The sequence below is a fragment of the Anolis carolinensis genome, chromosome 3, assembly GCF_035594765.1.
Source record: "Anolis carolinensis isolate JA03-04 chromosome 3, rAnoCar3.1.pri, whole genome shotgun sequence".
Lineage (NCBI taxonomy): Eukaryota > Metazoa > Chordata > Lepidosauria > Squamata > Dactyloidae > Anolis > Anolis carolinensis.
The window spans coordinates 253,633,164-253,650,810 of record NC_085843.1 but is presented as its reverse complement, the minus strand read 5'-3'; the positions used below and the strand labels follow the sequence as shown (position 1 = coordinate 253,650,810).

Here is a 17,647-nt window from a genome sequence, read left to right as displayed (position 1 = left end):
ACTTGTGTCTGTTTGAAAGAGAGGGAGGGAGATCAGACACCACTCCTACTATGCTAACGAAGTACATGATACAGGAATAGAAAAGGTATCCTCCAGGAAATTTGAACAGGCAGTTCCCACTGCAAGAAATTTGACCAGATTTCACAAAGTTATATAATGTATAATAAATAAGCCTCCTGTTGTTGCTTTCTGACAGCCACCTATTCAGAAAAAGGCAGCTGGTCAGAGGTAAAATAAAAATGCTAACTGAAAATGCTTTATCACATCACTGTGCCTACAAGCATTGAGTATATCAACTTTTAAAAGCAGAAAAGCTGGCACAAGAATTGAATGTGTGTTCCTCCATGTCAGGGAGTGGACTACATGGCCCTTGTGGTCTCTTCTAACAAATGTTACATGTGTGGTTAAAAAAACAGTACTCAACATTGTCATGTTGTGTGTGGGGGAACCTACTGATGATTGCATACTGTAAATCAAGACTCACTATAAATCAACCATCACCACCAAAATGTTGTAACTCACAGTGTAATTCCAGGGGGGGGGGGAGATTACAAGTTTAATTCTGAGGGACATACAGTCTTTCCAACAGGGCTATGTTTCTAATAGAAATACATAGTGATCCAGTTGTGCTTGACAAAAAACACCATTTAAATCTACTTTGACACTGTATGGCTTTAATGTTAGAGGACAATACAATTCTTACATTTAGCGCCATCCTCTGAATTCCAGACCTAACCCCTGGGAATTGGATAACTGCCACTAGATTCGATTTATCACTCACATTTCAACAGACGTTATTGAGAAAGTAGAAGCCAACATCATTATGCAATATTTTCAGTCATTGAATTAAATCTAATTCAGACAGTTTCTACCTGATAATTTGCTTTTTTCAATGCCAGGTCAGTTTTCCTAAGTATTTGAAGGAGGAAAACTGAGATATAAATTAAATAAATAATTTGTTTCTTATTTGCCGTGTTAGTCTTTTGAATAATATAGCTACTGGTATATCTATAAGACAAAATATTTGTGTAGTTATGTGGTTTTGCGTATAAGAAAATAAGGTTCATGTTTTGTTTTGTTTTTTAGAAAATACGTTCCTGCCAGTGTCTACCACCAACTAGGATTTTGCCCAAAACATTATCATCAGTAAATGTAATAAATGTCAGACCACAAATGGTAAGTACTGTTGCTCTTTTAACAGCTTTTAATTGGTAGAAACATACAGAATAGCAGTTCTGTTTGATAACCAGTAAAAGGGTTGCCAGTATGCATGCTTAGCTACAAATGTTCAGACATTGTGTTATCGAAGGCTTTAATGGCCGGAATAACTGGGTTACTGTGAGTTTTCTGGGCTGTATGGCCATGTTCCAGAAGCATTCTCTCGTGACGTTTTGCCCACATCTATGGCAGGGATCCTCAGAGGTTGTGAGATTTACAGTATGCAAACATCAGTACGTTCCCTCTCCCCCACATGACAAGTTTGGGTACTGTTTTTTAATCACATATGTAACATTTGTTAAAAGAGACCACAAGGGCCGTCTAGTCCACTCACAACCTCTGAGGATACCTATCACAGATATGAGTGAAACGTCAGGTGAGAATGCTTCTGGAGCATGGCCATACAGCCTGGAAAACTCACAGCAACCCAGTGTTCACAAACCTTTTCATAGGTTTCTTCACTATGAAAATATATTGATGGACTTGTGTATTTACTGGGGATAAATAATTGCCATATATTAGTGTGTTGTGCTGAGAAGGGTAGTCATAGATGCTAGTACATAGGGGCTTCTGAAGAAAACATCAGAATGGGTACTTGATGAAATGCACATTTCTAAATATGCTGTATAGAATAATATATTTGAAATAATCAATGCAAGTACTGTTCCAAATACATGCAATTTTGTAATAGAACTGCCTTGTGCAGCTGTACTAATTGGTTAAACTAAGAACAGTTTCACAATGTTTCCTGTTTTCCCCTTGCAGTAGCTTCTTTGCTTAGCATAAACAGATTCCCGCTGTATACTTGATTCTTGGCAAAAATCACATTTCTGACAAATGCAGGTCATTGGTTTATATCCACCAGTAGTAGAAGAACAAAATAGTAATTCACAGACATTTTGCTGTGTCTATTTTACTCAATGTACACTATACATTACACAAGAGAACCGTACAATGTCGTATATGCACACTGTTATTTCTGATCAATTAGCTGAAAAAACTTTTTTCGTAATGGAAACAACTTGCCTCTACCATTTTTAGCGCATGCGCACACACGCTCTTGGGTTTTGCATCCATAGATTTAGCCAACCATGGCTCAAAAATATAGGGGAAAAAATTCCCAAAGCCAACTTTGTTTTTTGCCACCAAGCATTATGGTGATGTGTAGCCATACCTTGCTGTAGTCTCCTGCCATTTCACATATCCTCTTTGGTACATGTTTGAGTTCTTCATTGTTTTATATAAGGATATATAGCATATATACCATTATGTACCAAAATATGGGGATGCACAAGTCCCATTATATACAATAGAATACAGAGTGCTTAAAAATGATGCCCCCAATTTCAAAGCAGTGTATTTCACTATTACGCAAACAGTTACAAACAGTAACTGTTGTCAAGTTGTCATGTTTTACTGACCATTTTGTAAAAGCTCTATGTGCCAACCATGTGCTTTATGGACAGTGTCATGCCCCAGAGCATGGTATATCAATCTGCCATACTGTGTTTGCTTTGTAGTTTGGCCCTCTTGAACTTCTGTACCCCTAGTTATGATGCAGTAGCTACTACCTTCTCTCTCAAGCCTGTACTTCTTCTGAAGAGAGAACATGGCTGTCCAGCTCCTAGGAAACTATCATTTTTTTCACCTACTGTTGCATTATTCTTTACAAGATTTACCCAGATTAAAGCATCTGGAATCTTGTCTGCGTCTCCTCAGTTGAGTTGAACACTGTCTGACAACAGACTTGTCCACAGCTGCATAGTATGTGGTAGACTGTTGTAGAGGTTAGAGAATCCCTCTTGTCCTTCACGAAACATAACATTTGTTGGATTTTCTTAGTAGGTCTGTAGATAGTTTGTAGGTTGTGTTTCTTCATCAGCTTGCCTATGCGGTAAGTGGTTCCTTGATAAGCAAGCTGATGAAGGTTTTAGCCTGCTGCCAGAAAGACATCAGGGAGGGGACCATTCTGACTTCCCTGGGCAGGGAGTTCCAGAGTGGGAGGCCAATGAAAAGGCCCGGTTTCACATTCCCACCAACCATGTTTAAGATGGAGGTGGGACTGAGAGAAGGGCCTCTCCTGAAGATCTCAGGTCCCAGGCAGGTTTCTACAAGGGGGTGCGGTCAGCCAGATAGCCTGGACCTGAACCGTCTCGAGCTTGTTCCTGAAAACAGACTGGCAGCCAATGGAGCTACTGCAACAGGCAGGTCACCCACTCCTGTTGTCAACCCCAATTAGCAACCTGCGGCTCTTTGGACCAGTTGAAGTTTCTGAGCACTCTTCAGAGGCAGTTCCATGTTGAGTGCATTACAGTAATTCAGACAGGATGTAACTAAGGCATGTACCACTGTGGCGAGATCTAGCTTTTCAAGGGAACAGGCACAGCTGACACACCAGTTTTAATTGTGCAAAGGCCGTCTTGGCCACTGCTGATACTTGGGCCTCCAGTTCAATGCCGAGTCCTGGAGGACCCCCAAACTGCGGACCTTTGTGTTAAGGGGAGTGTGATCTCTTCCAGCACTGGCTGGATTCCTATTCCCTGGTCTTCCTTCCGACTGACCAGAAGTACCTCTGTCTTGTCTGGATTTAGTTTCAATTTGTTTGCTCTCAACCAGTCCAATACTGATGACAGGCACTGGTTTAGGGTCAGAACAGCTTTCTTGGCATTAAGTGGAAAGGAGTAGTAGAGCTGGATGACATCTGCATATAGGAGGCACCGTACTCCAAAACTTTGGATGATCACTCCCAGCGGTTTCATGTATATGTTAAACAGCATGGGGGGGGGGGGGGGCAAAATGGAATCCCGAGGAACCCCACAGGTCAATGGTTGGGGGTTCCAACAAGAGTTCCCCAACAGCACCTTCTGGGTACAGCCCTCCATGAAGGATCGGAGCCACTGTAAGACAGTGCCTGTGATGACCCATGGGCCTTGTAGTCCTGCTCAGGACATTGTAATCCCTGATGAAGAAGAAAACTTGGGTTTTTTACCTTCCCAGTCAGAATTGGAATCTTCTCAGCCAGATCTTTCCCAGGCAGATCTGGGAACCTTGCACCTGCAAGAAAGTTGTGTCCCAGAAGTATGTCAAACAAACCCAGAGCCCACATCTCCCGTGTTCTTGCGCCGTGAGTTTTGTAAACAACAGAGGGGTTTGGAAGCAGCTTCGCGCAGGAGTGCTAGAATTGCAGCTAAGAATGTAGCCAATTAAGACTGCTTTCCGTGAGAATCTTTAGGGAGTCAAACATCTGGTCCCAGAATTTAGCTTTCGTTTCTGGTTCCCAGAGAACTGCTTCGGCGAGAAAGTTAGACTCTATATAGGTGTTTTACCCGCGTAGTAACTTCGCGGAGTCAATTCGTCAGCCTCCGGAGCGAGTTGTGTCTGGACAGCGCGCTCCGTTTCAAGCCTCGTTCCTGCTCAAGCCTTGCCCTGCTTTCCAGCCTTCGCTCCAGTTTCCAGCCTTTGTTTACCTACGGACCTTGCTTGTTTTCCAGGACTATACCTTGCCTTGTATCACGGATTTTACCAAGTTATTCCACGGACCTTGTTCTTGTTCCTTGTTACCTTGTTCCACGTTTTAAGCCTTGCTTCAAGTATCAAGTTATTTCCTAGCCTTGCTCAAGTTTATGGACTAAAGGACCTTGTCATCTCCCCTCACTTTGCCTGGCAAAGTGAGTGTTTCGGTTATTGGATTACAACTTTGGAACATAATATTTCATATTGGACATTGCTTTTTTGGACTAATTTTGACCTTTCCTGAAAGGTCTGCTTCTGAACTAACTTTTACATTTATTTTTATTAATCTTATATATTTCCTTAATAAAGATATTAGATAGAATCTGGCCTCTGCGTATGGTTATTGGTGCTCTGTAGCCTGGGTCGTGACAGTTTGACTCCGCCTCCCTAAGCACCAATTAACCTCGGCCAGAATGTCTACCGGAACCGTACCTGGGCCGAGCGGCCAGCCGATTACCTACACCATCGACAAGGATGAGGTGGATCGAATCCGTGATAAGCTCAATGCCCAGGATGGAGAAATAAAAGGTTTGAAGGAACGCGGAATCCGTCTACCGGCCATGGCGTTGCCAACCAAGTTTACTGGAGAAGCTTCTAAGGTTCATGTTTTCCGTCGCCAATGCCAAGCTTATCTAGAGGCCCGTGCTGCCGAATTTCCCCAAGAAGACATCAAGGTGGCATGGGTTTACAGTCTTCTAGACGGGCCAGCGGCCAACTGGGCGACGGCACTGTTCGACCAAGCCTCTCCACACCTAAGATCCGCGCAACGCTTCTTGGACCACCTTAAAGAGACTTGGGGAATCGAGGACAATTTGGAGGCAGCCGGTCACAAACTCCGTCGCCTCTTCCAAGGAGACAGACCTATGTCTCAGTACATAGCCGAGTTCCGAGTGCTGGCCCACAACACCGGCTGGAATGATGTAGCCCTCAGAGGACAATTCCGGGAGGGTCTCAACATCGAAATGCTGGAGGAAATCTCCAAGGTGGATCCTCCCCAGACCCTCGAAGCACTCATTGATCAATGTTTACGGGCTGAAGTCATGATTGCCAACAGGAAACAGTGGGTTCGAGGCCAGAGCGGTAGAGCTGGGGCAAAACCCCCCGCTCCCGCCAGCGTTCAGCCACGTCCAGTGTGGAGACCCCCACCACCAACCCCATACCCCAGAGGAAGCGAGGAGGTGCCGATGCAGTTGGGCAACGTGCGTCCCAGATTAGATGCCGCCGAGAAGGCCCGTCGTCAACGCTTAAACCTCTGTTGGTACTGCGGGAACGGGGGCCACTTCGCCAGAGAGTGCCCAGCCAAAGGGAAGCCCGCCGCCCGTCTTGCGGCGGCGTCCTCCACGGAGACGAAGGCGTCTGAGCCGGCTGGCACACAGCCGGCGGGGGAAGCCAACGACCGGGCGTAGAGAGGCTCGCCAACCCGGTCAAAAAACCCGTTCAAGAGCCGCCAACCGGGGTCCTGTTCCTTCTCGTGGTCACCTTATGGTCAGCAAAAAGGGGACCCGTCATGATCCACGCCATGATAGACTCCGGAGCCACCAACAATTTCATTGATAGAGAGTATGCCGACTCTCTGGGATTACAATATCATGATTTCAAGAATGCCCGTGTGGTGCAAGCCATAGACGGCCGCCCCCTCAAGACGGGCCCCGTAAGTCAGTGGTCGGAACCCACCAGGATGTGGATAAGGGAACATATGGAAGAGATTTCCTTCTTTGTTACCGAGGTTCCCCATTTCCCTGTGATTTTGGGAATTCCATGGCTGACTCTCCACGACCCAAGCATCTCCTGGTCCAACAGAGAACTGCAGTTTGCTTCACAGTACTGCCAAAACCATTGCCTTGTAGCCAAGGTCTGCCATGCCACAGACACCGAGCCCATCATCACCCTGCCCAAGAAGTACTCCGAGTATTGGGATGTATTCAATGAAAAGGAAGCCGAGAAATTACCCCCACATAGACCTTATGACTGTGCCATTGACCTGGTGGAGGGGGCCCCGATCCCGCGAGGGCACCTATACTCCCTGACTGAACCAGAGCAAGAAGCTCTCAGGGAATTCATAGAGACAAACCTTCGTAAGGGATTCATTAGACCCTCTCAATCCCCAGCCGCCTCCCCAGTGATGTTTGTGAAGAAGAAGTCAGGGGAACTACGCTTGGTGGTGGACTACAGAGCATTGAACAATATCACCAAGCGGAACAGCTATCCCCTACCCTTAATCTCGGATCTACTGGATCGGCTTCGAGGAGCCAAGGTTTACACCAAGCTGGATCTTCGGGGGGCTTACAACTTAGTTCGCATCAGAGAAGGGGACGAGTGGAAGACCGCCTTCCAGACCAAATTCGGATTATTCGAGTCCCGAGTTATGAATTTTGGATTATGCGGAGCTCCCGCAACGTTCCAGCATTTTGTCAATGACATTTTTCAGGACTATCTAGATAGGTTCTTGATAATCTACCTGGACGATTTTTTGGTGTTTTCTAGATCACAATCAGAACATGAGAACCACGTCAAAATGGTGTTACAACGATTGCGGGATCATGGACTTTATGTCAAGTTGGAAAAATGCGCTTTTGATCTACAAGAGGTAGATTTCCTTGGTTACCGTATCTCACCTCTAGGGCTCTCCATGGATCCAGCCAAGGTTTCAGCAGTATTGGAATGGCGGGCGCCAACTAACAAGAAAGAGGTGCAGCGTTTCTTGGGGTTCGCGAACTATTACCGCAAGTTCATTCCAGATTTTGCCCGCTGGTCTGACCCAATCACTAGCTGCATCCGTGGAAAACAGCCCTTCCGCTGGACTGATCAAGCAGAGAAAGGGTTCCAGCAACTAAAGAAATTATTCACGTCCCAGCCAATTCTACAGCACCCAGATCCTGGAACCCCTTTTGTTGTGCAAGCGGACGCCTCTGATGTGGCAATTGGGGCTGTACTCTTACAACCGGTGGGAGACCACCTTCATCCCTGTGCCTTTTACTCCCGTCAACTAACCACACCAGAGAGAAATTACACCATTTGGGAAAAGGAACTACTGGCCATAAAGGCAGCTTTTGAAACTTGGAGACATTGGCTAGAAGGGGCCAAATTTCCCATTGAAGTCCACACTGATCATCGAAATCTAGAACATCTAAGAACTGCCCGCAAACTAAATCAGAGGCAGCAACGTTGGGCTTTGTTCTTTGAACGTTTTAACTTCCAGATTCATTATGTGACCCCAGCCCAAACCAAGCAAGCAGACGCCCTGTCACGTAAACCGGAATACGCTGCAGGACGCAAGGAGACCTTTGAATCCCAATTACTACAACCCGAGAACTTTGCCACGCTCACAGTGGGGAACACCAAATCCACTCCCATTGGTTCAACTTCCTCTACTCCAGGACCCATCTGTGCTCAAGAAATCAGGGCTAGTCAGCAAGCAGATGCCTGGGCGCAGGACCAACTTCGCCAAGGTCTGCATTTTCCCTTTTCGCTTAAAGATGGACTGCTATGCTATAGAAATCATGTTTATATCCCACCCGGACCGGGCAGGGAGAAAGCGCTTCGTCTGTGTCACGACTGCAAACCAGCAGGGCATTTCGGACTATTTAAAACCATGCATCTGATCCTAAGGGATTTTTGGTGGCCCAAGATCCGCAAAGATGTGGAAAAATATGTCAACACCTGCCCAGTATGCCAGCGCTCCAAGATAAGAAGGGAGAAGCCCTCAGGGCTTCTGCATCCCCTTCCTACCCCATCTCGGCCATGGGAAATAATTTCTGCGGATTTCATCACTGACCTACCACCTTCCTGTGGATTCACCACGATCCTAGTGGTGGTGGACCTTTTCACCAAGTTAGCCCATTTCATTCCCTGTGAAGGTCTTCCCACGGCCAAAGAGACTGCAGATCTATTCCTTCAACATGTTTTCAGACTACATGGATTGCCCAAGAGTTTAGTCACAGACCGTGGATCTCAATTCACCTCTCGTTTTTGGAAGGCACTACAAAAACTATTGGGCATAGACTCTCGCTTATCTTCAGCTCATCATCCCCAAACAGATGGGCAAACGGAGCGCACCAATGCCACTTTGGAGCAGTATCTTCGCTGTTATGTAAACTACCAACAGGACAATTGGGCTTCTCTGTTACCACTGTCAGAGTTTGCCTATAACAATGGAGTTCAAGCTTCTACAAAAGAAACGCCGTTCTTTGCAAACTACGGCTTCCATCCACGTTTCTTTCCCCCTGTCATTGAAACTTCAGAAGTTCCCGCAGCAGAGGATTGGCTGCAGGAACTCACAGCGGTACAACAACTTTTGCTCCAGCAACTAGACCAAGCCAAGGAGGACTATAAACGCCACGCTGACAAACATCGCCAGCCGGGCCCCGAAATCAAGGTAGGAGATCGGGTTTTTCTGTCCACTCGCTTTCTGCCCTCCCACCGCCCTTGCCGGAAGTTAGATGCCCGTTTCATTGGCCCCTATCCAGTGGTGGCGCAATTAAACCCCGTGACTTTCAAACTCCAACTTCCGCGTTCAATGCGCATCCACCCAGTGTTTCACCGGTCCCTGCTCCTTCCGGCGGATGGTGTGCGTCCTGATACAGACCAACCGGCCCCCCCTCCTGTTTTGATGAATGGGGAGGAGGAGTTCGAGGTTGAGGACATTTTGGATTCTCGCTTTCACCGCCGCCGCCTACAATATCTCATTGACTGGGTGGGTTTTGGCCCTGAGGAACGCTCTTGGGAAGACGCCTCCACAGTCCATGCTCCTGATCTAACCCGTCGCTTTCATCAGACCTATCCCGCCAAGCCGCGACCTCGCGCCTCGGGGAGAGGGCCCCAGTTTGGGAGGGGCCTTGAGGAGGGGGATAGTGTGATGACCCATGGGCCTTGTAGTCCTGCTCAGGACATTGTAATCCCTGATGAAGAAGAAAACTTGGGTTTTTTACCTTCCCAGTCAGAATTGGAATCTTCTCAGCCAGATCTTTCCCAGGCAGATCTGGGAACCTTGCACCTGCAAGAAAGTTGTGTCCCAGAAGTATGTCAAACAAACCCAGAGCCCACATCTCCCGTGTTCTTGCGCCGTGAGTTTTGTAAACAACAGAGGGGTTTGGAAGCAGCTTCGCGCAGGAGTGCTAGAATTGCAGCTAAGAATGTAGCCAATTAAGACTGCTTTCCGTGAGAATCTTTAGGGAGTCAAACATCTGGTCCCAGAATTTAGCTTTCGTTTCTGGTTCCCAGAGAACTGCTTCGGCGAGAAAGTTAGACTCTATATAGGTGTTTTACCCGCGTAGTAACTTCGCGGAGTCAATTCGTCAGCCTCCGGAGCGAGTTGTGTCTGGACAGCGCGCTCCGTTTCAAGCCTCGTTCCTGCTCAAGCCTTGCCCTGCTTTCCAGCCTTCGCTCCAGTTTCCAGCCTTTGTTTACCTACGGACCTTGCTTGTTTTCCAGGACTATACCTTGCCTTGTATCACGGATTTTACCAAGTTATTCCACGGACCTTGTTCTTGTTCCTTGTTACCTTGTTCCACGTTTTAAGCCTTGCTTCAAGTATCAAGTTATTTCCTAGCCTTGCTCAAGTTTATGGACTAAAGGACCTTGTCATCTCCCCTCACTTTGCCTGGCAAAGTGAGTGTTTCGGTTATTGGATTACAACTTTGGAACATAATATTTCATATTGGACATTGCTTTTTTGGACTAATTTTGACCTTTCCTGAAAGGTCTGCTTCTGAACTAACTTTTACATTTATTTTTATTAATCTTATATATTTCCTTAATAAAGATATTAGATAGAATCTGGCCTCTGCGTATGGTTATTGGTGCTCTGTAGCCTGGGTCGTGACAGTGCCTCCCAGTCCAATCCTGGTGAGATGACACAGAAGGACCATCTCCTGAGAGATCTAGGAGAACCAACAGGGATACACTCCCCGTCTAGTTCTCTTCGTATGTCATCCACCAAGGCAACTGAAGTTGTCGCTGTTCCATAACCAGGCCTGAAACCAGATTGAAATGGATCAAGATAATCTGTTTCATCCAGAAATCCCTGGAGTTGGGAAGCCACCATTTCCCCGTTCCAGAGGTCAGACAGAGCTCCACTATATTGCTGTAACAAAGTCTTTAAACATGCTAAGAGATTGAGACAGTAGGCCTATACAGGTAGCATTATTGCAGTGGAGCATTGCCTGAGCAAAACTGCAAGCTTTGGAATGGGCTCTTTCAAAGAATCTTTAATCTGCTTTGTTTTTTTCCCTCACAGCAGATGGCAGTAGAGTAGAAGAATACTTTGTCCAGAAGTTAGTCCCTGTTCCTGTCTTTAAATGTAGCTTAAAATACTGTTTTTCAGAACCAACTAATTTACAAAGAATGTAGTGGTTGCATAATATTAATGATTTTGTACTAAATATTTTAACAGGAACTATTCACTTTAACACAGTCTTCAAATGGAAAAGTTTGGGTTCTTAATTGCAGACATTAATGTTATTAAAATGGTCAAAAGTAATACAACTTCTTAACCATAATCCTCTTTCCTTGTTTAAAGAGCAGAATGTATAGCTTACAAATATAATGTAAGAAACTATACTTACATGTTCAATTCTGAACATATTAAATGTACAGATATGTATTATTGTACCAGAGTGCTTATTTTCACATCCAAGGATGGTATTATAGAATTGAATCAGACTCATTAGTTGAGACACACTTTTATAGATTGAAGATATTATTCATCATAAAATCAAGATGGTTTTTTGTATTAAAATCAAATTTGGCAGAGAATCTGCATGGTGAGGTATACAGTCTTCAGAGGAATCTAGTGCATATTAAATTCTATTTTTTAAAGTTTTGCTTTGAATGAATGTTAGCTTCAAACCTAGTATTTACTGCTATGCAGTTTTTATGCTTATTGGTCCAGAAGTGAATTTGTAAGAGCTCCAATTGTTCAGATTGAAAGTCCAAATACTATTGCCCTATTTCAAATTAAGCAATAACATCCTATGGTTTACTATACGAGCTACTATGGGTAAAGTCTAACCTCAGTTCAAAAACATGTCTCCCATGACCTCCCATAATTTCAGTTTAAAAATGTGTATCTGGGCAAAACACTTAATAAACTCTGATCTCTTCTGATGATCAGTATACTTACAATACATTTTTCATAAATGCTATGCATGGTACTTACATGAAATAATTTCACATCCTTATATTGGGCCTGTACAGACAGTTCTTGCCCCCAAGATTCCAGCTTTGTTTGAACAGGCTTACTGAGAAGAACTGTATTTTTACACAATTTTTGTATTTTCTTTGTGTTTTGTGTTATGAAAAATTGGGAACTCATGCCCAATATGGCTTTTTCAGGACTTTATAATTGAGTAATAAAGGACCTGAATGTACACAGAAAATTTTAAGTTTTCATACTACTAATTAACATGCAGTTGACTTTTATTTAAATGATTTAGAAAAATTATGAATAATTTAACTTCATAGTTTGTGTGCTGACATGAAGGTTGGAATGAATTAGTGCATAGATGGGGATTGTTTGCGTGTGTGTGTGTGTGTGTGTGTGTGTGTGTGTATGGGGGTGTGGGAGAGAGAATGCCCTCTTTCTCCCCAATATATTGATTTTGAAAGAAGGAAGCACATGTAAATCAGAGAGGATCTTCTGACACCTGTTTCCTTTCCCTTCACACGTATTTTAAATCAGCACCATTTCCTTTTTAAATGAATTTTAGTGCTGGTTCACATTTTAAAATTATAGAGTTGGAATAGTTGGATGACCATCCAGTCCAATCCCCCTTGATATGCAGGAACACACAACGAAAGTATTTCTAACACAAGACTATCTACCCTCTTTTTAAAAACCCCCAGAGAGGAAACTCCACCACATTCCAAGGCAGCATAACCCATTGGTGATAACTTTTATTGTCAGGAAGTTTTTCCTAATGATTTGGTGAAATCTCTTTTCCTGTCATGTGAATCTATTCTTCCGTGTCTTAGTCTCTGTAACTGCAGAAAACAAACTTGCTCCCTCCTCAATATGACATTCTTTAAATATTTAAAGTGGCTATCATGCCACCTCTTGACTTTCTCTTCTCTAGATTAAACATAACCAGCTCCTAAAGCTACCCCTCATAGTGTATGTCTTCCAGATCTTTATCATTTTGGCTATTCTTCCATGCATATGCTCCAGCTTTTCAACATCCTTCTTGGATTGTGGTGCCCAGAACTGGATATAATGCTCCAGGTGAAGTTTGACCAAAGCAAAATAGAGTGCTATTATTACTTCACTCGGTCTAGATAGACACTATACTACTATTGATTCAGTCTAGAATCATATTGGTGATTTGATTATATTTTATACTTTCTGCTTTGCATACCATCTTGAAGACTGTTATACAAATATTTTTAATTTATTCAAAGTAAATTATGCATGTTCAGCAAAAAGAAAACTGATTATTTTTAAAATGTTTGTTCACTTTAGGAAATAGGATTTTTTCTAGATATATTAGAATAATTTTCACAATTTGGGGTAAATGGATTTTGCTATAATTTATGTTATGATTGAAGTGAATGCAGTGTCCCAAACCAATAAGAATATTCTTTGCTATCAAGGAAGTATGCATGTTTTGATTGGCAGTTTCACAAAGAGAAGGTGACCTCTCAACAGAACAGCATCTGGTTGATATCATACTTGCATCATGCTGACCTTGTTGCAAAAAAGCTTCTCAAGGGTGTAGCCAGCACTGCAAGAGCATGCTGTTTTTGTAGACCTTCTGACATGGGTAGAGATACAAATAAATGGTAGACTGGGGGTTTAATTATGAAACCTTAAGGCAGGTTTGCCCCTTTTTGCAAATCAAGGAAATGGAAAATGGACAGAGAAAGTCAAGGGATATTAGTTGAAAGCCATGGAAATTATGATTAAGATGTGTAAAGGATTTTTTTTGAAATGTCTCAATAATGGAACAGTAACACTAAAGTCAATAAAAACTGGCTTGCTAAATTTTGTAGTCAGTGATTATTTCTCCTAATCAGGCACAAAGTGCAGCCCTTATTTTTATTTATTTATTTACAATATTTATATTCCGCCCTTCTCACCCTGAAGGGGACTCAGGGTGGATCACATTGTATACATATAAGGCAAACATTCAATTCCATATAACATAGAATAAAGACAGAGACAGACGCAGAGGCAATTTAAACCACCTCCAGCTTCCTGAGGGTATGCTTGATTCCGGCCACAGGGGGAGCAGCTGCCTCATCATCCACTGCAACGGCACTTCCTCATTCCAACGGCAGCTGGATGATTTTTATGGTGTCATAAATTAGCCTTCCCACATATAAGTGGTACCTAAATTTCCTACTTGATAGATGCAACTATCTTTCAGGTTGCATAGGTCAGCAGCGAGCAGGGGCTATATTTTATTTTTAATTGTTAGGTGTTCACCCCAACACGGACTGGCCTCGAACTCATGAGTGAATCAGAGTGATTTATTGCAGCTGGCTACTAACCAGCCTGCGCCACAACCCGGCCCTTCTTCTGAAGAAGCCCTTCTTCAATAGCACCATACTCTCAAAAATAAAAATGAGATGGGATTAAAATTGTACTTTATAAACAGGACTATTGTAATTAAAAGAAAAAGACAATACTTGTTTTATCTTTTAAAATATTTATATTGCACATTATATAAAAACCTTCAACAAGGTATAGACAAAAAGTACTAGTCTAAAATGTACCATAGAAAACTGTTGAAGCAGTTTAAAACAATATGCTTATACAGAATCAAGCTTGAAGCCTTAGCCCCAAATGGTGCCAAAATGAATTTAACTTGGCTATCATATGGGCTCCAACAGGAGGTGTCACTACAAACAAGTCCTTTTCCTGTTTCTTGCTGCCACTAGTGGAACTCAGAGAAAGGTTCTTCAACAGATCCCAGTGTTCAGGCAGCTATATACAGGCAGTCCCCAAGTTACAAATATCCAACTTACAAATGACTCATAGTTAAAATTGGGGACCAGTCAACAGGAAGCCAGATAAATCTACCCTAGTAAGTGAAATTCACTTCTGAAAAAGTTATCATGGGGAAAAGGTGTTTCCACTGAATCTTTCCCACCAATCCTAGTTTCCACAACAAGCCAATTTTTTTTCAAAATCCAATGATCACAAGGACAGAAAGCGAGGTGACATTTTCTGAACAGGGGCTCCACAGAAACAAGCTCCACAGGGATGTTAACCCTTCCCTATGCTATCCAATATATCTCAGGTTTGGATAGCATAGAGAAAGGTTGTGTGAGTGAGTGTGTGTGTGTGTGTGTTTGGCTGGAGCTACACCTAAAATGGGTCTGTTCTAACTTACAAACAAATTCAATTTAAGAACAAATCTGCAGAACCTATCTTGTTCGTAACTTGGGGGCTGCCTGTACAGGTAGAGGCAATCTGTTAAGTACCAAGCTTCTAGACTAGCATCAGTTTAGCATCCAGACCCTTCTTCTACAATAGAAAATTACAGTATATTTCTCTTGAAACAAACACTTTAAGCTTTAAAAAAGAGAAGAAAGTTAATCAATATAAGAAAAAGCTCAAATCATTTTCCAAAGATATTTTTAAAACCATACTTTTTATTTAATTCAGTAATCACTGTGTTGTAGGCCACTTGAGTGTCTTCAACCTAAACTGATGGAAATCTTTTAGGTTTATATATTATTTATTACATCTACCAGAAAGACTGGAGAATTGGCTTCCCTCAGATATGGCAAGCTTTTTCACCCAGAGAAAGTCATTCTATGCAAAGGTGGTGTCTAATCTACTTTGATAGATGTTTCTTACGTAAAGTCATAATTTGAACTACACCCAGGATGTTTTCCTCCATGCTTAAGATGTCAAGAGAGCACTTGCCTTTTGTCCAAACAGAACCCATCTTTAGGATCTGTATCTTATTTGTTCATTTGTTTTGTTGGCAAGAAGGCACAAGTAGTAACCAGATTACATCTTCTGATTTAGCAAAAGAATGGCCATCATCAAAATTCAGCACTCATTCAACAAGGATGGTGTCGACATATATTGCTTTTCTCAGTAATTTCTTACTCCTTGATATTTGCAAGTAGCAACATGGCCACAGTATCTGATTTTCATTCATCACTCTAGTCTGGAGGTCCAAGTCAGGGAAGATACAGCCTTTGGTGCAACAGTACTTTCTTCTGTGATACTTATCCACCTCTGGTGAGTTAGTTAAATGATCACCCACATGTGTGAGTCACATAGACCACAAAGAAGAAGAATGGATTGCTTACCTGTAATTGTGGTTCTTTGAGTGGTCATCTGTAAACTCACACAACCTGTCCTATTCCCTGCATTATGTCACTGTCCTCACTGTGATTCTGTAAAAAGTAGAAGTAGCGGGAAGTCCACTTTTTGTTTTTTTTTAAAAAATGTTTTTTGTGTGTTAAGTTCTGCAGGAGGACTTTGAAACTTATTTAGAAGGTGCATTGCAGACCCGGGAGTTTTCCAGAAGGAACAACATTGCTTTTGGCAGGAAATGGTGGTACAGTGAAGTCTAAATGGAATTAGGGGCTACAAACAAAATTTATCTTCCCTTAGTTTAAGACATTAAATGTGGTGATTATATGTGTAGTTAAGGTAAAGGTTTTCCTCTTGACAAGCAGATAGGTATTTGTGGAAAAGAAGATTTTTGGGACTCTATACTACAAACAGAAAAGAAATTGATAACTAAAATCTATAACAAATTGATCGAATGGGCAACTGAAACAGAAGAAGTAAAAACTTTGATGTTAAACTGGGCAAAGAAATATAGGAAGATCAATACAGATGACAGAATGGGAAGAAATTTGGTCAAGAAGGTTGAAATTCACCTATGCAATGGACTTAAAGGAAAATTGGTTAAAAATGCTCCACAGGTGGTACATAACTCCCAAGAAATTAAGTTTGATGTATAAACAAGCAGACGATAAATGTTGGAAATGCAAGATAAAGGAGGGAACCTTCTATCCTTGTTGGCGGGCTTGTGAAAAGACATGGGTTTTCTGAAAGATGATTAATAAAGAATGTCAAAATATTAAAAGTGGAATACATAATGAGACCAGAAATCTACTTACTAAGCATGTTCAAGTCAGAAGTTTTTGCTGACCTTAACAAAGAAAAATTACTTATCTTTCTAACAACTGTAGCGAGAATGGTCTTTGCCAAGATGTGGAAATTAGAAAAGACACCAGATAAAGAATTTTGGTTAAATAAAGTAATGGAGATAAAGGACATGGATCGACTAACATATTTGTTAAAAAAAGAATACATGCAGAGGACTAAAAATGACCAATTGGTCAATATTTGAGGACTATATTAAATTGAATTACCAACTATAAGAAGAAGAAGAGGGAATACTTAAAGAAAGTGAATAAACGGGAGAGAAAATCCAAGAAATTTTAAAAGACTTAAGAGATATGAACAGAAGGAAGAACAGAAGTCCAATACATGCATACATACATACATACATACACACACACACATATTTTAAATTTTTTTTTTCACTTTTTTCTTTTTTTCTCTCCTTTTTTCCTCTCTTTTTTTCCTCTGGCAGGTGTGTTTGAGGTGATTTTTCTATTCTTTCTACCGTTTCTCCTACTTTCTATATTAAATTTGTTCTCACTCTTTCGTTGTACATAATATGGAAAACTTTAATAAACATATAAAAAAGGTAACATTAAGTCTAGTCATCTCTGTCTCTGGTGGTTGGTGCTCATCTCTATTTCTATGCTAAAGAGTTGGTGTTGTCTGTAGACACCTCCAAGATCATGTGGCCAGCATGACTGCATGGAGCGCCGTTACCTTCCCGCTGGAGCGGTACCTGTTGATCTACTCACATTTGCATGTTTTTGAACTGCTAGGTTGGCAGAAGCTCCCCCCCCCCCCCCGCTTCCTGGATTCTAA

The 17,647-nt window shown here is 42.4% G+C and overlaps 1 protein-coding gene across 3 annotated transcripts in view; it reads left to right on the top strand.

Moving 5' to 3' along the window:
- The window catches only part of tfdp2 (transcription factor Dp-2), a 47,467-nt gene that overhangs the window by 6,665 nt on the left and 23,155 nt on the right, over window positions 1–17,647 (top strand). For all 3 annotated transcript variants that reach the window (XM_062976631.1, XM_008106215.3, XM_008106214.3), the window contains exon 2: window positions 1,087–1,176. In XM_062976631.1, coding sequence (XP_062832701.1) covers window positions 1,087–1,176 — 90 coding nt within the window. The remainder of the gene's footprint in view (window positions 1–1,086; window positions 1,177–17,647) is intronic.